Genomic DNA, 23,924 nt, shown 5'->3' with positions numbered 1-23,924 from the left:
AGATAGCTGAGCATGTTAAAACACGCACTTCCAGTACAAGAGGAGATTCACCAGCCCCAGACTGAATCCACCTGATGGATAAAGATGGGGCTGGTATTACTGGTGAGCCTGGATGTAGTTTTTAGTTGGTTTTCCACATCCACCAAGCTCATTATGTGGCTGGTTACCAAGTACTGCCTTAGTTACAAAGTTCACAGACACTTTGAAAAACATTGTCACATTTGACCACAAGATGTACACTAAATGCAGACAGGAAAGGTACACAGTTTACTTCCCAGGGAGGCAGAAGGGGGAGGTGGGGGTGGGGGGAGGGGGGGGGGTGCAGTGGCTTCAAAAATCTTTTGGGACTGGTTACCTCATCATAACAATAGCCTGTACTGCAAAGAATGCTGTGAGATGCAGTATGGTGTCTTAGAAAACACACTAAATCCTCCATAGTTTGGAAAATAACATAAGAAGAAGGGAAATCTGAGAGTTTCAAGGTAGAACAGGCTGCTGAAAGATATGAACCACTGAGGTTTAGGAAAACTGTTGAGCAAGCAGAGCAACAGGAAAACACTTTTCTAGAGAAGTTCTGTGCTAACTTCACCATGAATAGATTGTTTACTCATCATAAAGTTACCATGGAACTTCTGTATTTACTCTGTAACATTTTATACCTTATGTACCTATATAACAGCAGTTTCCTCTACAGTTGTGAACTACATGATACACAAATATGAAAAAATGGACCAAGTAGCTTAGCAGTATGCACAGTAAAATTTAATCCTATTCTAAAGTCAAATGGTGATATTGTTACTATTATTGATATACATAAACCATTCTTCATTTTTCCCTGTAACATGCCAATAATTACAAGCCATAAACACCCACACAGTTTACACCATACTGTCAAACAATCTCAAAGGGCAATATGACTCATTTACAGAAATGATAACACCACACAAGTCACACTATCTTCATAAGCAGATCCAGTTCAGTATGTAACCATGCCATTACACTCAGACAATGTAATATTTCAGAAGTGTATATGATTTAGGCAAACATACCTGATACCCTTTTACTGCTACTATTATCACAATACTTTTGGAAAAATATGCTTTTTCATCAAACTAATAAATTTCAGTTGCCTTTAGGAAGTAAAATAAACTGGTCTTGCATTTAAAATACATCAGACTCTGAAATTAGTTATTAGCTTGATAGTCTGTATGAACTACAAGTACTACCTTAGGAATAGATACTGATTTGATACATGTCTGTGCCATTCAGTAAGTTCATGTGACTGTGAATCAGAATTCCACACACTACTGGAGTACAATGATCAAAATCACAATTAACTATTGCTTGGCACCTCCAGCACTTTTAAAATGAACTTTCTTTTGCTCTGCTCACATTTGGTGAGACAGATTCATCAAGGACATTCTCAGAAGAACGTGAAAGTCCATGGTTATCATAAGCATGTTCTAGTGTTGCATCTTCAGAGGGATGCCTTGGAGGTCTCGTGCTGAGTGGTGTAGACATTGTAGCTGGTGTTATAGCACCATTTTTGCCACAGTAAGGTGTAGAGGGAATACTGGTTGTCCCAAAAGTAGTTGTAGTAGTTGCACCTGCTGATGGCAAATCAGTAATTGTTGTTTGCTCATCTGGTTTTGGTACCATCAAACGGAGATTGGAGTTTGCGGCTGAGGATGAAGCATGGTTTTTGTCACTATTTATCACAGCTGCAGTACTAGAAGCCTGAAAAAAGCACATGAAAAAAAAAAAAAATAGTATCAAAAGGAATTTTCAGTTGAGAAAGCTACTAAATTATGAGACAGAGTTTCTGGCCAGTACTTATCTTCAAGAGGCAAAATATTTACTATTGCTGATAAACACATATAAAACTGGAGGTACACAACACTATGACAGCTTTTGAAACTTTAGTTTCTACATCAGGGAGGAAAAAGGGCTAGGTTGGGGCAGGTCAAAAATAAAGGACATTCACCCAAATCTCAGGATGCTCACCTGTAGTGAGGATGAGGTTAAGATAGACTGGAGTAGTTTAAGAAGGAAGGGTAGACCTGAGTCACCTGCTCATGAAAGTAACCTTCCCCGACATATCCCTCTTGTCCCCCCCTCCCCTCTCCCCCTCCCTCCCTCCAGAGGAAGGAACTAATATTTCTGAAAGAAAGACAGTGCCATGTACTTTTATTTAATATGTGTCTGTTGGCGGCACTAAATATTTTGCCTCTATACAGTAAGCACTGACCAGCACTTCTGTCTCATATTTCAATAAAGATAAAACAGTTAATTCACATTATACTCATGTCACTAAAAATACTTGGCAGAGAAAGTACACAGTCTTTGTAATGACAGCCATAACTGAATTAAAAAGTAAAAAATAAAAACTAGTAATCTTAATGCACAAATGTAATAATCTAAGGAGCTTATAAGTAAAAGGTACTTTGTTATCATGCTATTTTGTCAAAAACTGACATTCTGAGTCTGGCTGCATAGAAAATATAGATGTAAGAGTCAACCTATACTTTGTTATCACTTCTTCGGTATATGTTGCATGTTCCTAACAGTTTTCTAGTTTAGGTGGTACAGTAGATCCTATCATTTCCAGTAAAATTATTTTACCTTTTTCAAACAATGGAAAATCCAGGAGATAATAATGACAATAATATGAAAAAGATAGACTGCTACTCACCATATAGCAGAGATGGTGAGTTGCAGGTAAGCACAACAAAGGAACTGTCAGACAAATAAGCTTTAGGCCAAAAAGGCCTTCATTGGAATTAAATGACATACATACACACACACACACACACACACACACACACACACACACACACACATATGCAAATGCAACTCACATGCACACATGACAACAGGGTGGGTGGCGAGTATGGGGATCTATTGTTTAATGATACTGATGAAACACTAGCAAAATATCATTTCTGCCATTTCCCACATGCAATAACAGAACACCATTTCACTGTTTACACTTTTCACCCTCCAATCACTAATCTTATTCTTATGCCAACACAACCTAAAAATTATAAATACGGAGTGGCTGATGTAGTAGACAGTTGCAAGTGTAATGTCTAACAACAGTATCACTGTCAAAGGACTGAATATGGAGACAAACACAACCAATAAGAAATGAGTAATGATGTCAACAGGAAAACATCCTGCACCATTGACTACTGACCATTCTTGACACAAACAAAATGGCATTTGTTTCTGGACATGCTTATGGGACATATTTATAGGATATTATTTCCAGTTTTTACCATTACTATATCTTACAAGAAAATGGTGCACTTAAAATGACCATGCATAGAAGCAAGAAAGAAGTAAAGTGGGAACTGTTATTATGTATTGTTAGTGTTAGCAAGTAAGGCTCTGAATGTAATTTATTAATAGTGTTCCAATCTATGAATATTATATGTTACCATGTGAAAGTGAATTTTTTAAGGTTTGGCAAAAGCCTCTGTGATGCCTCTGCCAGAATTCCCTTATAACAGTCATGTGAGAGAAAATTAATAATTTTGTGTAAACCATTGATTGTTTGAGTTATATATTAGGGGAGTGTTTTAGTTCTACACCTCACTGACATTTATACCAACAACCAGCTACTCACCACACAGAGAAAGCTTAATTCATGTACATGGCTTAATCTTGCTGTAAAGAGTGTGAGGTTCAAATTTATCAAGAGAAGTCTATCCACTGCCATTAGAAACCTGTCCTATCAAGCTATTACAGTGAAACCTCGGTTTTACAATCTCCGCTTTTACATTTTTTGTGATGCTACACCATAAATTTGTAGCCCCTGTGGCATACCCATAAGATCAATGCTTAAAATTCCCCAATTTTACATTTCTTCCTGGTAACGTGTACCTCGATTCTAAGTTCTTACTCGACATCTCATTTGACTTTGTCCCATTTTCTTCCTATTGAAATCTGATGTGACAGAACAAGTTATAAGTGGCTCAAAAGACAGATGGGTGGTGACAGAAATATTGGAGAGGGGAGATGTGAGAGAGGAAATGCTGGTGTAATCCACAATTGGTGTTGCCAACACAACTTGCAACATTTAGCTTAACAATGCAATTATGATATAACTGCTGCTAGGATGCAACGGTAGTGGAAAAATAAGACAGTCAGACCGAGCCAACACATTACGAAGGGACTCAGCCACCACCTTTTCTTGTGCCACTTACAACTCAGTCTCATTTTTTTTGCATGCATTAGTTGTCATCCTTGTAAATTCAAATACTGAGTCTCAAAGATTATGCTTGGTCATAATTGAGGAAATGTTGCCCATTTCTGGCTAGTGAACTCTTATTGACTGGCAATATTATGAGAAGGACAGTTGCTAATCACCATGTAGCAGAGATGCTGAGTTGCAGATAGGTACAACAAAAATACTCTCACAATTATAGCTTTCAGCCGTTAAGATTTTTGTCAACACACACACACACACACAAACAAATGTAACTCATGCACACAACTGCAGTCAAATCAGCAATTATTAACTGGCAATTTATTAAGTTACCCAGTAGCCGGCACAGCCACCACACCACACTAACACAAGTAAAATGAGCTCACCTACTGGATGTGTGGAGAGGGGGAATGGCCGTTCAGTGATGGGAGTATAGGAAGGCATAAAAGCATTTTCTGAAATGTTGAAAATATACTTTTTGTGCAGCTCATGTGTTATGACAAAGATGTCACATGGAAATAGAACAAGGGTTTTCTGATAGACTTTTTCGTGTTCAAATCTGACATGATACACTTGCAACAACTACATACACTACTCATGTATATACTTTGAACCACACACACCACACATTGTAGATCATAAAGACTGCCAGCAGTGATAGAGGGCATGAAACAGAACTGTAGCACCTGAGCTTACTTTCAAATTTAAATTTTACACAGTGTACAGTAATTCACTGAGGGAATTCTAGTAAGCTTGTAATGCCAATAGGTGAAGTAAACTCATTTTTTCATGTCTCTGTTCCTCTCATCAAGCCTGAAATAACAGTTTTATGGTGGTGGGCATATGAAGTGCAGCTCATAAGAAAAGTATCAGACAATGACAGCAATCGTGACAAAGTAAGTCATTATGCAGATGCCCACATTTATGTTTAAATTTTAATCACTTCGCTGCTGTGATGTTTTTGATCTCATTCAACACGTTCATCAATATTTGCTTTTTTCTGAGTGAGCACAAATGATGGTCTCTCAAAAACACATGTTTTGTACGCGTAATTTGCAGTTGTAGCATGTCGGAAAACAGCTTGATTACCTTGTACCCAGTTACAAATTTCAATTTCTTGATGAGTTTTTATTTGGTGTTACACATCTGTGGTTTTCTAAGAACTGACGAAATTCATTATCACAAATTTTTGTATAACCATTGAATTCTACATTCAATTTCCTTCACTTAGACAGATTTTACACAAATTATTGGAGAGGATTGCAATTTTTAATCATAAATGCCAATTACATATGTTTTTGCTCATATTTGGGGGGGGGGGGGGGGGGGGTTAACATCTTCCTCAATTCTGCATTTTCCTCAATTTTGCCTGTTTTAAATCTGGACCACACAAAAAAAGTCAAACAGAGGTTTCACTATATACAAAAAAATAAGCTGAGACTAAATTCTTCAATGATGCAAGTTTATACCTGTTGCTTATGTAACAGGGAATCTAAAGAAAGAGTTAAACTTGTAATTGTCAACAGCATAACTACAGCATTGCACAAATAACAAACTGAAAATCTCCCTGTGAATAAGTCACATTCACAGCCTGGCGGGATCACAAAGGGGCGTCATCTTTGAACAAACAATGTATCAACAATGGCATTGTCTGTTGCTGCTGCTGAATAAGTTTCCACATTCTGATACACAGAATCTCATATAAACAACCAACAACAAAACTCTTAGACCGATTATTGGTTGTCTGTAATGTACTCTGGTAGATAAAAATTATTTTCTATCTTGAATAGCAGCATGTTACAGAGAATGGCAGTAATGAAATATTTAAGGTGGAATTGGACAATTCACTGCATAAACATATCCCATCTTAGTAACAGCTGAGTCCCAGAGAAGCTTCCTGTAAACATCTAAAAGTCAGCACCAGCCATGTCTACTGATTGGTCCACTTCGAAAATGTCCTGTACTTAGTGAAAAGTTACAGTGTTATAATAACTTGAATGTAATTCTAGGTGTGATGATTTAATAGAATTTCAAGACTGACTTCCACATCTGTGCACACTAATTTGACCCAGAAATGAAGTACTTTTCATCCACCCAAACTATTACAATTGAAATAATAGAATAATAAAACTACCTGGCAGTTATAATCATAATGGCATTACGTGATGGGTAGTTGTTATTTACCTTAATATTTAAATTACATGAAATATATATACATAAAATATCTTGACTTATGTTAATGCCAAAATAATAGTAGTGTGAACAAACCTTCTTTTTGGTAACTGATAAGCCAAAGAGGAGAGGTTTCAGTCGAGTGTTCAGATGAACCAGTAGAAAGAAGCCAATGAATAATAATGCAGCTGTTGCTAACACAACAGCAATGAGTGACAGCTTACGCAAGCTGCTCATATCAGCTGCCAAAATAAATATTACTGTTTTTGAGAAACACAATAACTTATTACACACAAATAAACTGTAATATTTTCTAATGTAAAAGTACATTAAGAAATACAGTAATACAATATAACCCAGCAACACTTACTAAGATACATCTGCAGACATTTAATGTCATAGTGCACTTTCTATACTTAGCCTACAGTTTTATTTGAATTTTTGAAATAACATATTTGAGGAAGAGTATAAAGTCATTCAGTCAAAAAAGACTGGAAAGTAGGAGAGATTTAGAAGCTGCAAATGTATCCTGGTGAATTAATAATAATGAAATAACTGATCTAAAGTTTCAAAGGAAAATGTGTCATTAGGATGTGTACTTTAGGTTATGTGCTTCCCTGGACCTATAGTAATGGGAAATGGAACACAGGGAAACAAATATTGGGGGAATTTTGAGAAATGAGCATAATCTGAGAGCAAAGAGAAAAGGACTCATTCTAGCACCTGACATTAGCAAAAAATAAAAAACATGTGAAGGAAAAAGCTGAAAGAAGTGAAAGAAGAAATGGTTGCTTGTGGACAAAGGAGATATCAACATCTGAACAAACAAAATTGAGTAAAACAACAAAGGAAGTGATAAATAATGTCTACAGATGAAAATAAAATTGTAGAATTTTAGTTTTTCTCATGTACCGATCATTTGAAAGGTACATGAAAATGCAGTGAGATATAATCATCTAAAATAGTCAATGTTTTCTAAGAGAATGGCAAGAGCTCTACCTGTTGAACTGTTGCCTGCCTATGATGGCCATACCTGTCAGCATTCCCATGAGCTTTCCAAATATACAATAATATCTGTAAGATGAAGGTAGAAGTTGGAGCACACCATGTATAATGTGGTTAGCTCTCTTCTTTTATTGACTCTTGCTTGATGTTTTTTCCACTATTCTCTGCCTTGCTTATTACCCTATCTTCCATTTTTAAGCTCTCTGGTTTTCAAACTTGTCTGGTGCAGTCACTAACAGTCAGTCTTACCTTCTCATCCCATCTGACAAGTTCTCCCCTCACCTGGGATTCTGGGTGACTTTCTTAACTCTCTCCATTTCCTAAACCTTGCCAGTCTTTTCCCTCCATCCTTTTCCTTCAACCCTTCACCCAGAAGAAGAAGAAGCCACTGGCTCCAAAAGCTTGAGGTTTTCCATATCCTTTATATATACAGGGTGATTCAAAAAGAATACCACAACTTTAAAAATGTGTATTTAATGAAAGAAACATAATATAACCTTCTGTTATACATCATTACAAAGAGTATTTAAAAAGGTTTTTTTTCACTCAAAAACAAGTTCAGAGATGTTCAATATGGCCCCCTCCAGACACTCGAGCAATATCAACCCGATACTCCAACTCGTTCCACACTCTCTGTAGCATATCAGGCGTAACAGTTGGATAGCTGCTGTTATTTCTCATTTCAAATCATGAATGGTGGCTGGGAGAGGTGGCCAAAACACCATATCCTTAACATACCCCCATAAGAAAAAATCGCAGGGGGTAAGATCAGGGCTTCTTGGAGGCCAGTGATGAAGTGCTCTGTCACGGGCTGCCTGGCAGCCGATCCACCGCCTCGGGTAGTTGACGTTCAGGTAGTTACGGACAGATAAGTGCCAATGTGGACTCTCCATACAGTTGATTGTGGAATTTGCAGCTCTCTGCTAGCTCTGCGAGTCGATTTTCCTGGGCTGCGAACAAATGCTTGCTGGATGCATGCTACATTTTCATCACTCGTTCTCGGCCGTCCAGAACTTTTCCCTTTGCACAAACACCCATTCTCTGTAAACTGTTTATACCAACGTTTAATACACCGCCTATCAGGAGGTTTAACACCATACTTCGTTCGAAATGCACGCTGAACAACTGTCGTCGATTCACTTCTGCCGTACTCAATAACACAAAAAGCTTTCTGTTGAGCGGTCGCCATCTTAGCATCAACTGACGCTGACGCCTAGTCAACAGCACCTCAAGCGAACAAATGTACAACTAAATGAAACTTTATAGCTCCCTTAATTCACCGACAGATAGTGCTTAGCTCTGCCTTTAGTCGTTGCAGAGTTTTAAATTCCTAAAGTTGTGGTATTCTTTTTGAATCACCCTGTATATTCTCCTGCTGCCACTAGGTGAGTACATTTTTTACTTCATATGGAGTTGCACTCAGAAATAGAGAAGCTGTGTGCTTATCTGGTGCAGGCACCAACAGTTAGTCTTTCCTTCTCATTCTGTCCAGTTGGTCTACCCTGATCAGGTTTCTGGGCAACACTCCCGATTTCCTAAGCCTTATTAGTCTTTTTTCTCCATTCCTCTACCTTTTCATTCATCATTTCTGCCAGGAGAAGGAACCACTGTGTCTGAAAGCTTGTGTATTTTCATATCCTTTATATCTGTTTTCTCCTGTTGCTGCCACTGCTGCTTGGTGAATAGATTTTTAATCTATCCAGTTATATTTTCAAATATTGATTACTTTTGTTTTTATATTCCTATAAAGTAAGATGACTTCATCTAGAACACTAAGATGGGTAACTGAGTGCAGTTAAAACCTTGACTCTTCATAATGAGTTTAAGAGCTTTGGTGCTTGTTTAGACCTATTCACACATGTACTCTAGCCAAAAAATTGTGCCCTACCTACAGGTTCTGCAACAGATGTTGATCAGATAGCATTAAGAGATTTCACAGATAAAGTGGGAGACTGTGAGCAGTTTTATAGTACAATTTCTCTCAAAGGTTGACTGTAGAACTATGTTTTAATGAAATGCCTCCAATGCCATAGAAGACTGTCCCCACTGTTCTACTGCATTCAGATGGTTTAAAAGAGGAATTTCATTTTTACACATATGTCTGAATTAACAGACACTCTTGCCAATCCACAGCTGTAAAAAATACTTCAAAATATATTCACTGACTGCAAATTCCGTGGCATCAGCTGGTAGATTTACTACCCAAGAGTGACATATGAAAATTTGTGTTGGACCGGGACTTGAACCTGGATTTCCCACTTACACGAGCAGTCGCCTTAACCTCTTTGGCTATCTGTGGTTGCTCCCCAGACCAACACAAACTTTCATATATCATAAATTTTCATATGTCACTGTTAGGTAAAATGTAAATGTCGTGTGACTAGGGCCTCCCGTCGGGTACACCATTCGCCGGGTGCAAGTCTTTTGATTTGATGCCACTTCAGTGAATTGTACATTGATGGGGATGAAATGATGATGATTAGGACAACACAACACCCAGTCCCTGAGCGGAGAAAATCTCCGACCCAGCCGGGCCCTGTGGATTGACATTCTGTCACATTGACCACTCAGCTACTGGGGGCAGACACTGTTATGTAGTAGATATATATGTAATACAATTGAGTTCAAGGAATTTTCAGCCAGTGAATAAATTTTGGAGGAATTTTAGACTCAGAGGTGCAACCCATTCAGGTCAACTTTCTTCACTGGTCACTGAAGAGAATGCTGCTACACTATTTAATGTAATGGAAGAAAGACAGTTTGCGACATGCTGACAAATGCAGAATTTATTGTACTGAACTACACTTGAAATTCACAATCTTGCTAAGACCACTTAAGCAAGAGTTGTTCTTTGTGGGTCCCAAACATTGGCAGAGGAGTAAGTAGTACATCATGTTCTGTAGTGCAATCAAATACACAAAATATTAGAGAATAGTATGTAAATAAATGTAATTACAAGTGATAAAATGTGTTATGATAGTTATGGTGAGTCAAATAAGTCAAAAAACAAATAGTTGGTATTTGAGAGAAGAGTGTTTTTGTCACAACTGATCCTCATTTGCCAAGAAGCAAATGGTGGCAGTTTTCTTTCTAAAAAGATGAATGTAGTGAAAGTTATTTCAAAAGTGTAAAATGCAAACATCTGTTTGTGAAACTGACCTTGTGCAAACTGTAACTAAATAATACGGTTTGTGAATACATGTTGAATACATGTTACAAGTGGAATATATGAATTTAAACTATGTTGTGACTGGCAGAGTCCAGGGAGAGATTTCCAAGGGCACAAATGGTTTCAAAAATACTGAATACCAACTGCAGAGACACTCCACTAAGTCTTGTGTAAAATAGTGAAATTGCTATCATAGATCAAAGTCGAGTAGCCACTATTGGTCTTATCTTGAGAGAGAAGATTCTTCAGTTGAAGGGTACTAATATTAGACACAGGAAACAGATAACAAGGTGTCACTGATTGAGAGATCCATAAGCATCTTTTAAACACACTACTAAACATTGTATCACTAAATTCCCGTTTTCCTTTACAAACAATTACAATTTAGTACATATGACTATGAAGGATACCTATGAACAGCAATGATGGACTTGGGAACTGACCAATAGAACATTAGATTTTGGGAATGAATTACAGATCCTCAGTCAGTAACACAGACTTGAGAAGTTGACACTTAGGTGAGGTCACAGATGTACAGTCTAATAATCTCAAACTAAAATGATCAAAAGCTGTAGAATACAAAAATGAAAATAGGTTTCCATTTCATAAAATTATTGTTAGTTTTCTTTTGCACCTCTCGTGAATGAATACAAAAGACAAAACTAAAACAAAGCACATGTTCGAGCAAATAGACAAACTAAAGCCATACTCACAATCAACCCTCTTGTACCAGTCTTCAAATTTCTTTTCATAAACGTACTCTGCAATTGAAAAAAGATAATATTATTCCTGTCTTTTGAATTAAAAAATATATTGCGTGAAAAAAATAATGAAAAATATTTACACTCTAAACTCAAAACTGAATAAATAAAAATTAAAAAAAAACTATGTCATGGGAACTTATTACATGCAACACATAAAAAGTTTCACATACAGCTGAATAATATTTAAAATAATGGAGAAATTGCAGTATCAACAAAAGTTAATTTTGATAACAGCTTAAATACTTCTTAGTATGGTAGTTAATACATCACAAGCAAATCATGAACTTTCCTAATGCACATATAGCTAAATAATACATAGACAACACAAAAAATTAAAAAAGCTTTAGTTCTCTGTACACTGTATAGATAAGAACACCCTTAACACAATGAGTGCCATGAGGCCACTCCTGGTGCTGCAGAGCCACCTACTGTGACCACTGATGCTCACAATGCAACTGACATGTTAAATGAAATGGAAAAACTTTTACTATTACCACAAGAAAATGGAAAGTAATTTCCATACATACCACCAGGCTAGTGAAAAGTCATACATCCTGGACTTAGTTGTTTTACCATTGTGCACCCTGTTGCACTTAATGAAAGACATTGACTACATCATAAACTAAACCAAGGATAAGGTATTTATAATATTTTGTAGAAATAATTGGTCATTCATTCTATGTTGTAGCTCTGCTGTGAATTTGACATGGAGTTTCTGGATAATGGAGACAATCTGATGGAAACAAAAAATGTGTTCTTAAACATAAGTCCTCAACTACTTAGTTTCCATGCAACATGATGCCAAGCTTCTTTATTAAAAAAGGTATTACCATTCTCCATAACATTATCTGTGGTATGCAGCATCCCTTCAGCACTGTGGTTATGAGCAGCCATCATTGGTCCGTTCTTGTAGGATCTTTTTCTGGCTGCAGCGATGTCGGAAATTTGATGTTTTAGCGATCGAACAACTGCCCCAGACACTTGTCTTATTTAGGCATTGCTGACTGCAGTGCCATATTCTGCCTGTCTACATATCTCTGTATTTGAATATGCATGCCTGTACCAGTTTCTTTGGAGCTTCAGTGCAATAAGGGTTAAGTATATAACTAGGTTTTCTTTGTGGTTGCTTGCTGGAAGAAATGGATTAGCAGTACAGAGGGTGATTTATTTTATACATGATGGAACTCTAAACCATGTCATTACAGTGTGGGGCTACTTCAACAACGTCTTCTTCAATTGGCCAGTCACACACAGTGATGCAAAACATGGACCATACAGCCATTGTATCTCAACCCCCCCAATCTTCTACCTACCTGTGTGTATGCAGGAGGGAGGGGGATTATATGAAAGGTGTCCTATAAAGAGCCTGTATAGGTATGCCTGCATTGGAGCAATACATTCATGCTGCTTGCAGTGCTATTCAAATACAGGTTGGTGCACTTAAGTAAGCGCAGCAGTCAATGTTGCTGAGAGTATGCCAATACCGCAAGGCCCATGAAGCTATTTAAAACCACTGCACTAGGCCTCTAACAGAATTTTGTCTATTGGAATGTACTGCGCAGACTGGTGCACAGCATGAGTAAAATGGCTGCTAGTATGGAAACCATGCTTTTTTTCTAGATACACTTTCATCAGACCTTCATTTTCCTCTCATGAGTCATCTTCCTGATATTTTCCAATTAGTTAAAATCACTCTGTACAGTAAACTTCAGAGGAACACCCTACAGTGAATCTTCACCTTTTCTCATGATATATTTTAGTACCCTGTCCTAGGCATTGTTTATAACATACTCAATGTCTCTGTCTCTGATTATGTGCATCATAAAACTTAATGCGAAAAACTAAAATATTAAAGTATCATCACTTGTATTGCTGAAATGTTGGGAAATAGAAGATCATGTTAACGCCATGGAAATATCTCTAAGTTTAGAGTGAGAGAAAATCAAATATCATGTACACTCTGGTCTGCCAAAGTCATTGAAAACTAATAATGAGCCCGAACTAATCACATCACATACAGTGAAGGCTATAGCTAAATAAGCTTATCGTTGGTTCACAGTAAACAACTTAACTTTTAATCTAGCAAAAGTATATAAATCAATGCTAATTACAGTAATTTCAATAGCCTAGATATACACTGCATGACAAAAAATGTGCAGCACCCAAGATGGCAAGGTTGCATGCCAATGTAAAGTTTACATGTACACACCACTGATAGGTATGTATATGGTTAGTGTTACAATTCTTTATTATAGGTAAAATGGCCACCAGGGCCCATATGTGTTGTTCATGACTGGTGTTGTTAACTGGCATGGTAAGGTATACAAGAGGTGCTTTACAGTGTCAGATGTTAAGTGATCACTCTGAAGGACACCAAGATGTGACAGAATTATCAGCACTTGATAAGAGTTTGAAAGGTGCCTCATTGTGGGTCTCCATTTGAACAGCTGGTCAAATTGTGCAGTATCCAGAACTGTAGGGCATTGAGATGTGACAGTGGGCCACTGTTGGACTGTATGGGAATATGAGGGCAAGCATACTGTTCAACAAGGTTCTGGCTGATCACATCTGTCTACTGCAAGGGGTTCACTTTATTTTGCACCAAGCACATCTGCACCTGTCGCCTGAGAACAAGTACTGGACTAATTGCACTACACTGTGTCACTCTGCACTGTTGGTTGGAGACAAGCAACAGTCAAACTACGGAATTACTGTCCCCATGCCTAGGCTGCCATTAATACCATAACACAAACAGCTGCATCTGGAGTGTTGCCAAGACTGAAAGCATGGACTGGTTATGAATGATGTCACATTATGTTCAGTGAGGAATTGCAGTTTTGCATTCCCTGGATGAACATTGTTGGTGAGTATGGTTGGGCAATCAGTGGAGAAGTCTCATTCTTCCAATATTTTGGAGAATCACAGCAGTGTTATTCCTGGCATCATGATGTTAGGAGCCTTTGGGTATGAATTCAGGTCATAGATGGAATTAATTAAGGGAACTCTGACAGCCCAATGGTACATTACAGGTATCGTGGTGCCATGTTTCAGCAGGATGCTGCTTTTTCACACTTGGCATGTGTCTCTATGAACTGTGATAGGTAACTAGTTTTGAACCTTACAGGTTCATTTTCAAGCCTGGTCTACTGAGGCTGCACTGACAATCAAAATCTATTAGTTCGATTTTGACTTGGTAACAGGCATGTGTGGACTGTGGCATTCATTCTGCAAACATTTATGGAACATGTGTTGCCACTCAATATTTATTATTAACATCAGGTAGTGTCAGTGCAGCATCAGTAGTTCTGGCTTGAAAATGAGCCTGAAAGGTTTGAAACTAGTAACCTAATAAATATTGCAACTATTGACAGAACCATTAATAAATAATTTAAGACAATAATAATTTGAATAAAATATTTCAATTCATATGAATTTGGCTGAGTGGTCCTTGGTCATTGTAAAGCCATGTGGTTGCTGAACTCACCTTCGTAAAACCATGATATCAGCTGTGATATCACTGGTACCCAGGCCATCACTGTATAATGTAATGTTCTCATCCTACATCTGCCAGGCTCATGCAACCTCATGATGGCCATGTTCCATGCTCTATTCAGATGCAAACTGCTGTCTTTACTGGTGGTGTTGTTAGATATTTTGATCTCTATAATGATTTTTTATACTGTCCCAGAAAATGTTAGCCCTCAGGATGAGAGAGGTGCACTTAGAAGGAATTTCATGTCCATTCTCCAGTGCATGTTCACCTACAATTGATTTCTGTGGATAGCATAATCACATACACCTCTTTTGTTCAATCCGCCATTGTTCTGTCATTCAGCTGGTCTGTCCAATGTATATTGACTGCTCTCACACATTATTTCATAAAAAAGGTGAGAATTCTGCAGCCTACATTATCATTCACAGACTTCATGAGTCAGTTTATTTTAGCTGGAGGCCTGAAGAATGACTTGATGTTATGCCTCTGCAGGAGCTAGCTAATCTTCCTATTACTGAGCTGCAAAATTTCAAAAACACAAGCTTTTTACTGTACTTCTTTGCAGTGTTCTGCTTATGAGTACTTCCTGAAACTGCATGTGATAATTATTTGTGGTTGTAGTGGCTCACATGAAAATCATTTTGTAAATGGTTTATTTTCTTGTGGAATCCAACAGCTTCCCCATGAAGCACCAGAGACCCTAGAATGAAGTGCTTTTGTGCTGGATGGCAACAGCAGCTCAAAGTGTGCACATACCTGTCCATATGACTGAGTTTCCTGTGTACACTGTGGCTGAGGTACTCACTGGGATTATGGCAGATGAGGGTATTATGGAAAAGCAGAGCTATCATTTTTCTCAACTTCAATCATGGACTTAATGTGGTCATGGATACTAATGAGATGTTCCAAGAACTCTCCCAGTTTTTCACACCTGAATGCTCAGACAATGAATATAGCAGTAAAAACAACCACTTTTGTGGCAGCCATGTCTAAAACGATATCCTTGAAGTTCTGCATGGACAGTTTAGCTACAGTTGAAGTGAATGGGCATCCCATCACACCACTATCCACCTGATCATGCCGTCAAGGAATTGAGAGAGCAGATCTATCTCTGGCAGGAGTGCAGGTGGATAATAACATCACATCAAATCTGATCATAAAATAACTTTCTCCAAAATGCAGATGTTTAACTCAGCTTACACGGCACCAATATTCTTTATGTGATGCATGCTGTGTCTCATATGCAAAGCAAGAAGACTGGCAGGGATTCTATATTCATATCTACAGGCATACTATGCAAGACACCGTGTGATCCATGGCAGAGGGTACTCTTTACTACTAGTAGTCATTTCCTTTCCTGTTACACTTCCAAATAGAGCATGGGAAAAATTACTGTCTATCTGCTTCCATAAGAGCACTAATTTATATTTCTTATTTTCATGATCCTTATGCAAAATGTATATTGGTGGCGGAAGAATCATTCTGTAGTCACCTTCAAATGTCGGTTATCTACATTTTCTCAAAAAGAACATCATTTTACCTACAGGATTCCCATTTCAGTTCACAAAGCCTCTCTGTAAGACTCAATAGCTGACTAAATTTACTGGTAACAAGTCAGACAACATGCTTCTGAAATTCATCATTGTCTTCATTTAATGCCAAACATTCAAGCAATATCCACTAGTCACTTACTCCAGTGCTCTATATATGATCTACTTTACAGAAGAACCACTATTTCCTAAAATTTGCACAATAAACCAAAGTTGCCCATTGGCCCTCTGTACTACCATCCTTATGTGCTCGTTTCATTTCATATTGCACACTACATATCTGCTCATTTACATCAGCTTATATTTTTCTACATTTAGAGCCAGTTGCCATTCATTTCACCAACTAGAAAGTCTGTCTAAGTAACCTTGTATCCTCCTACAGTCACTCACTGATGACACCTTCCCATAAACCACAGCATAGTCAGCAAATAGCTGCAGATTGCTGTTCACCCAGTACTTCAGATCAGTTATGCATATATAGTGAACAAGAAGGGTCCTATCACACTTCCCTGGGGCACTCCTGATGATGCCCCTGTCTCTGTCAAACATTCGCCATTGAGAATAACGAACTGTGTTTTAATACTTAAGAAGTCTTTTGAGCCAGTCACATCTCTGGGAACCTAATCTGTATGCTTGTATCTTCATTAACAAGTCTGCAGTGGGCCACCATGTCAAATGATTTCCAGAAATCTAGTAATACAGAATGTGCTAGTTACCCTTCATCCATGGTTTACAGATTATAACGTAAGAAAAGAGTCAGCTGAGTTTTTCACAAGCAAAGCTTTCTAAATCCATGCTGATTTGTGGACAGCATCTTTTCTATTTATTATATTTGAATTGAGAATATGTTCAACAATTCTGCAGCAAACCGATACTAAGTATATTGGTCTGTAACTTTATAGGTCTGTTCTTTTACCATACTTTTTCCAGTCATTTGACATTTGCACTAAATAATTGATTCACAACAAATGCAAGCTGAGTAAGGGGCCAATATCATAGAGTACTCTCGGTAAAACCAAATTGGGGTTCCATCTGGACCTAGTGACTTACATGTTGTCAGGTCCTTCAGTTGCTTCTCTACACCTGTAATGCCTATTACTATGTCTTCCATGTGGGAGTCTTGCAACTGTCAAATGACAGTATGCCTGTACAATCCTCCTGCATGAATGATTTCTTCAATGCAAAATTTAAAACTTCATCTTTCCTGTTGCCTTCTTCTGTTGCCACACGAGACTGGTCAATGAGTGACTGGATAGAAACCTTCAGCCCTCTTAGTGATTGTACAAGGACCAGAATTTCCTCAGATTCTCAGCAAGATCATTGCATAGTATACCACTGTATGCTCTGCACATGGATTTTTTTTACAGATACATGAATTTCTGCTAACTTTTGCCTGTCATGATCTGTGCAATTTTTTTTTTTTTTCTTAATGGAGAGTGCAATAGTCTCTGTTTCCTCAGCATTTTCCGAATTTTGTTGAAAAGCCACAGTGGGTCTTTCCAATTCTTAATCCACTTACTTGGCAGACATTTCTCTGGAGCACAATTTCCATCCATTTAAACTTAGTTCACAATTCCTCCACATCAATCATACTGGAACTAGAGAACATTCTTTCAGTGGCTGAGTAGGATGCTATCAACTGCTTATCTGCTCTTTGCTGCAAAAATACTCTCAGAACCTTCTTGATGGACTTATTAATTTTAGAACCATCATCACTATGAAGACATCATGATAACTAATCACTGTCTCTATACTGACACTATCAAAATGGTCAGGCCTGTTTGTAGCTACAAGATCTGAAATATTTCCATTGGGAGGGGACTGTCGAACTAGCTGCTCAAGACAATTTTCAGTAAATGTATTCATAGTACTTCACAAAGCTGCCCTCCCATAGCATATGCAGTGAATCCCTAGATGTCCTAGTCCATACTCAGTAGGATGAAGTCGCCTCCAACTATTATTGCATAATCTGGTTTATTTCCATGCTGCTGAGCATCAACTTTATTTGAATGATTCTAAAATGGTCAGGAAATGTTCCTTCAGTCACTGAATGATTGCAAAATAGCTCTAGAGTGTTCCTATCAAGTCAATGCAAGATTTAATAGTGTTCTACAAATACCTCCTATAACCCTTTACTGATCAGAAGAGTATTTTTTCATACAATATCAGCACATTCTGTGTGAAACTCTTTTCCAAAACTGTGTTCTCACTTTGCTACTTCTCCATGCATAAGTATTGTTGTATAAGTATTGTCACAGGTTATTAAAAAGCAAGATAGCTGAAAACTTATGAAGCAAAATTTAATAGGTACAGCTGAATGCTCAGTATTATGGTAAATAATTGTTTACCTTGACATTTCTCACTGCATGTTTGATGGTCCGTTGCAGGTCCTTTTTCTGCACATACCTCGGAACATTCCCGACAGTGGGGAGAATGGTTAGCAGCACAAAATTCAAACAAACTGCACTTAATCTCACCACATGGTTTAACTCCAACACCATACTGAGGAAGTGCATCACTTACTTCAATGTGTGTAATACACACATGCAGAAAAAAGCAGGCAGGCCACAGAATTGCTTTCTGGAGCATGATTTCTGTAAAAAAGGAAAGAAAATAGAAATTAGGTTTAATAAATTGCCTACATTATTTGGGGTTACCACTGGATTAAGAATGGTGCAATAAACTATGTACATGATAACACTAAAATCTTAATGTACTGTGGATAAAAATTATAATGATAACAGTTGAATGTAGCTTTCAATGGTTTCCAGGTTGCAGGTTATATGTAAGAACAACAGTAACTGAATAATAAAAACATTGATTATACCATTGCCTATGGCTGAGTTGCTGTTTTAAATTAATAATTATATTTCATAAACTGTTACAAGAATGCTGTAGCTCAATTGAGAAATCTATGAACATGTATGAATAAACATAAGATGATTATGACAATATGATGTACAGTGTGACCCATGTAACTTAATGATCCCAAATATCTTTTGTCCAGAAACAAACATAAAAAATGTATCAAGTAAATGTTTTGTTATTGGGAGATATTAACGAACATGATTGTCTTTTCTGTAACTTTGTTCATTATGAAAATATGAACAGCAGTACATCTTTTTTAAATGACACTCTATATTTTTTATTCAGTAATATATTTCTTCTCCTCAACATCTGTTGAATAATGTATCACACTATAACATGTAAACATCACATTACAAAAAATGTAAAACAAAATTGACTTTGACTCTCCTGTACTAGCAGATGTGCAAGTAACCCATGCACCAGTCCTTCAGTCAACTGTCTTCTGTTGAAGGGTGGTGTGAGTACAATGTACACTAATGAAAGGAAGGTGAAAATGTAACTCATCTGTGGAAAACAGTAACTACAATAAAGTTTTCATAATTGTGTTTCTATTTGTTTATTGTCAATTGTCTGACAATGGAGAGTATTTGTTAGCAGGACAGTAAGATCAACAATGTTTTCTTAATCATATTTCCATTTGTTTACTGTGAACTCCAGTAAGTGAATGAGTTCATGACTTCTGGTACCAGCACTGTGTATTAAATGGGACATCCTTATAGTGGAGATGTTGATTTGCAGATAGTCACAACAAAGAGATTGCCACACAAGTAAGCTTTTGGTCAAAAGGCCTTCTACTGAAGTGGACAACATACACACACACACACACACACACACACACACACACACAGAGAGAGAGAGAGAGAGAGAGAGAGAGAGAGAGAGAGAGAGAGAGAGAGAGAGAGAGAGAGGGGGGGGGGAGGGAAGGGGGGGGCATATACACAAACAAAACTCACACACACAAAAGACCACTGTCTCTGGCCACTGAGACCTTACTGCAAGCAAGTGTGCAGTTTGAGAGAGGCAGTTTGTATGGTGGAAGTAAGGAGGAGGCCAGGGTGGGGAGGGGGAAGTATTGTAGGGTATGGATGGCAGACAGTAAAGTACTGCCTGTGGGAGCATGGGGGTTGTGGTGAGGATAGAGTAGGGCAGCTAGATGCACCTGGGAGGTTATACAGATGCTGGATGAGGGGGGGGGGGGAGGAAGAGAAATAAAAATACTGTGGGTTGATTGGTGGAATAGAAGGCTGTGTAGTGCTGGAGTGGTAACAGGAAAGGGGATGGATGGGTGTCTAATGAAGGTTGAGGTCAGGGGGGGTATGGGAATTTCTGCCTGTGCAGTTCAGAAGAACTGGTGTTGGTAGGAAGGATCCAGATGGCACAGGCTGTGAAGCAGTCATTGAAGCTCAGAACACCATGTTGGGCAGTGTGCTCGACAACTGGGTGCTCCAGCAGTTTTTTGAGCACCATTTGTCAGTGGCCATTCATGCAGACAGACAGCTTGTTGGTTGTCATGTCCACATAGACCACAGCACAGTGGCTGCAGCTTAGGTTGTAGATTACATGACTACTTTCACATGTTACAAAAGGGCAGTGTCATTTGTACTTAGGTTATTCACGTGCTCATGGCCACATGATAGGAATTAACAGACTTCAAATGTGGAATGGTAGTTGGGGCTATATGCATGGGACATTCCATTTTGGAAATCCCATTTTGGAAATCATTTCAGAATTCAGTATTCAGAGATACATAGTGTCAAGAACGTGCTGAGAATACCAGATTTCAGGCATTACCCCTCACTATGAATGACACAGTGGCCAACCATCTTCACTTAATGACCAAGAGTAGTGACGTTTTGTAGACCATACCAGTGGGCCCCTAGATGACTGGAAAACTGTGGCCTGGTCATATGAGTCCTGAGTTTAGTTGATAAGAGCTAATCATAGGGTGCGAGTGTGGCACAGACTCCATGAAGCCATAGTCACAGGTTGTCAGCAAAACATTGTGCTAGCTGGTGGTGGCTCGATAATGGTGTGGGCTGTGTTTACATGAAATGGACTGGGTCATTGACTGGAAATTGGTATGTTCAGCTCCTTGGAGACCATTTGCAGCCATTCATGGATTTCATGATACCAGACAATGATGGGATTTTTATGGATGACAGTGCACCATGTCACAGACCAACAACTGTTCACAGTTGGTTTGAAGAACATTCTGGACAGTTTGAGCAAATTATCTGGTGACCCAGATCATGCAAACAATTTTTTTTTGTCATCAGTCTACTGACTGGTTTGATGCGGCCCGCTATGAATTCCTTTCCTGTGCTAACCTCTTCATCTCAGAGTAGCACTTGCAACCTACATCCTCAATTATTTGCTTGACGTATTCAAATCTCTGTCTTCCTCTACAGTTTTTGCCCTCTACAGCTCCCTCTAGTACCATGGAAGTCATTCCCTCATGTCTTAGCAGATGTCCTATCATCCTGTCCCTTCTCCTTATCAGTGTTTTCCACATATTCCTTTCCTCTCCGATTCTGCGTAGAACCTCCTCATTCCTTACCTTATCAGTACACCTAATTTTCTACATTTGTCTATAGCACCACATCTCAAATGCTTCGATTCTCTTCTGTTCCGGTTTTCCCACAGTCCATGTTTCACTACCATACAATGCTGTACTCCAGACGTAGATCCTCAGAAATTTCTTCCTCAAATTAATGCCGGTATTTGATATTAGTAGACTTCTCTTGGCCAGAAATGCCTTTTTTGCCATAGCGAGTCTGCTTTTGATGTCCTCCTTCCTCCGTCCATCATTGGTTATTTTACTGCCTAGGTAGCAGAATTCCTTAACTTCGTTGACTTCGTGACCATCAATTCTGATGTTAAGTTTCTCGCTGTTCTCATTTCTACTACTTCTCATTACCTTCATCTTTCTCTGATTTACTCTCAAACCATACTGTATACCCATTAGACTGTTCATTCCATTCAGCAGGTCATTTAATTCTTCTTCACTTTCACTCAGGATAGCAATGTCATCAGCGAATCGTATCATTGATATCCTTTCACCTTGTATTTTAATTCCACTCCTGAACCTTTCTTTTATTTCCATCATTGCTTCCTCGATGTACATATTGAAGAGTAGGGGCAAAAGGCTACAGCCTTGTCTTACACCCTTCTTAATACGAGCACTTCGTTCTTGATCGTCCACTCTTATTATTCCCTCTTGGTTGTTGTACATATTGTATATGACCCGTATCTCCCTATAGCTTACCCCAACTTTTTTTAGAATCTCAAACAGCTTGCACCATTTTATATTGTCAAACGCTTTTTCCAGGTCAACAAATCCTATGAAAGGGTCTTGATTTTTTTTTAGCCTTGCTTCCATTATTAGCCGTAATGTCAGAATTGCCTCTCTCGTCCCTTTACTTTTCCTAAAGCCAAACTGATCGTCACCTAGCGCATTCTCAATTTTCTTTTCCATTCTTCTGTATATTATTCTTGTAAGCAGCTTCAATGCATGAGCTGTTAAGCTGATTGTGCGATAATTCTCGCACTTGTCAGCTCTTGCCGTCTTCGGAATTGTGTGGATGATGCTTTTCCGAAAGTCAGATGGTATGTCGCCAGACTCATATATTCTACACACCAACGTGAATAGTCGTTTTGTTGCCACTTCCCCCAATGATTTTAGAAATTCTGATGGAATGTTATCTATCCCTTCTGCCTTATTTGACCGTAAGTCCTCCAAAGCTCTTTTAAATTCCGATTCTAATACTGGATCCCCTATCTCTTCTAAATCGACTCCTGTTTCTTCTTCTATCACATCAGACAAATCTTCACCCTCATAGAGACTTTCAATGTATTCTTTCCACCTATCTGCTCTCTTCTCTGCATTTAACAGTGGAATTCCCGTTGCACTCTTAATGTTACCATCGTTGCTTTTAATGTCACCAAAGGTTGTTTTGACTTTCCTGTATGCTGAGTCTGTCCTTCCGACAATCATATCTTTTTCGATGTCTTCACAATTTTCCTGCAGCCATTTCATCTTAGCTTCCCTGCACTTCCTATTTATTTCATTCCTCAGCGACTTGTATTTCTGTATTCCTGATTTTCCCGGAACATGCTTGTACTTCCTCCTTTCATCAATAAACTGAAGTATTTCTTCTGTTACCCATGGTTTCTTCGCAGCTACCTTCTTTGTACCTATGTTTTCCTTCCCAACTTCTGTGATGGCCCTTTTTAGAGATGTCCATTCCTCTTCAACTGTACTGCCTACTGCGCTATTCCTTATTGCTGTATCTATAGCATTAGAGAACTTCAAACGTATCTCATCATTCCTTAGCATTTCCGTATCCCACTTATTTGCGTATTGATTCTTCCTGACTAATGTCTTGAACTTCAGCCTACTCTTCATCACTACTATATTGTGATCTGAGTCTATATCTGCTCCTGGGTACGCCTTACAATCCAGTATCTGATTTCGGAATCTCTGTCTGACCATGATGTAATCTAACTAAAATCTTCCCGTATCTCCCGGCCTTTTCCAAGTATACCCCCTCCTCTTGTGATATTCGCTATTACTAGCTGAAACTTGTTACAGAACTCAATTAGTCTTTCTCCTCTTTCATTCCTCGTCCCAAGCCCATATTCTCCTTCCCCTACAACTGCATTCCAGTCGCCCATGACTATTAGATTTTTGTCC

At 38.3% G+C, this 23,924-nt stretch overlaps 1 protein-coding gene across 2 annotated transcripts in view; it reads right to left on the bottom strand.

Moving 5' to 3' along the window:
• Positions 1–303: 303 nt before the first annotated feature.
• The window catches only part of LOC126475501 (uncharacterized), a 42,640-nt gene continuing 19,019 nt past the window's right edge, over positions 304–23,924 (bottom strand). For both annotated transcript variants that reach the window (XM_050103408.1, XM_050103409.1), the window contains exons 2-5: positions 18,712–18,957; positions 11,270–11,317; positions 6,479–6,624; positions 304–1,737 (exon numbers count right to left, since the gene is read on the bottom strand). In XM_050103408.1, coding sequence (XP_049959365.1) covers positions 1,363–1,737; positions 6,479–6,624; positions 11,270–11,317; positions 18,712–18,952 — 810 coding nt within the window. In that variant the 5' untranslated portion in view covers positions 18,953–18,957 and the 3' untranslated portion in view covers positions 304–1,362. The remainder of the gene's footprint in view (positions 1,738–6,478; positions 6,625–11,269; positions 11,318–18,711; positions 18,958–23,924) is intronic.

The sequence above is a fragment of the Schistocerca serialis genome, chromosome 4, assembly GCF_023864345.2.
Source record: "Schistocerca serialis cubense isolate TAMUIC-IGC-003099 chromosome 4, iqSchSeri2.2, whole genome shotgun sequence".
In the NCBI taxonomy this organism is placed as follows: Eukaryota; Metazoa; Arthropoda; class Insecta; order Orthoptera; family Acrididae; genus Schistocerca; species Schistocerca serialis.
This window is presented reverse-complemented; position numbering and strand designations above follow the sequence as displayed.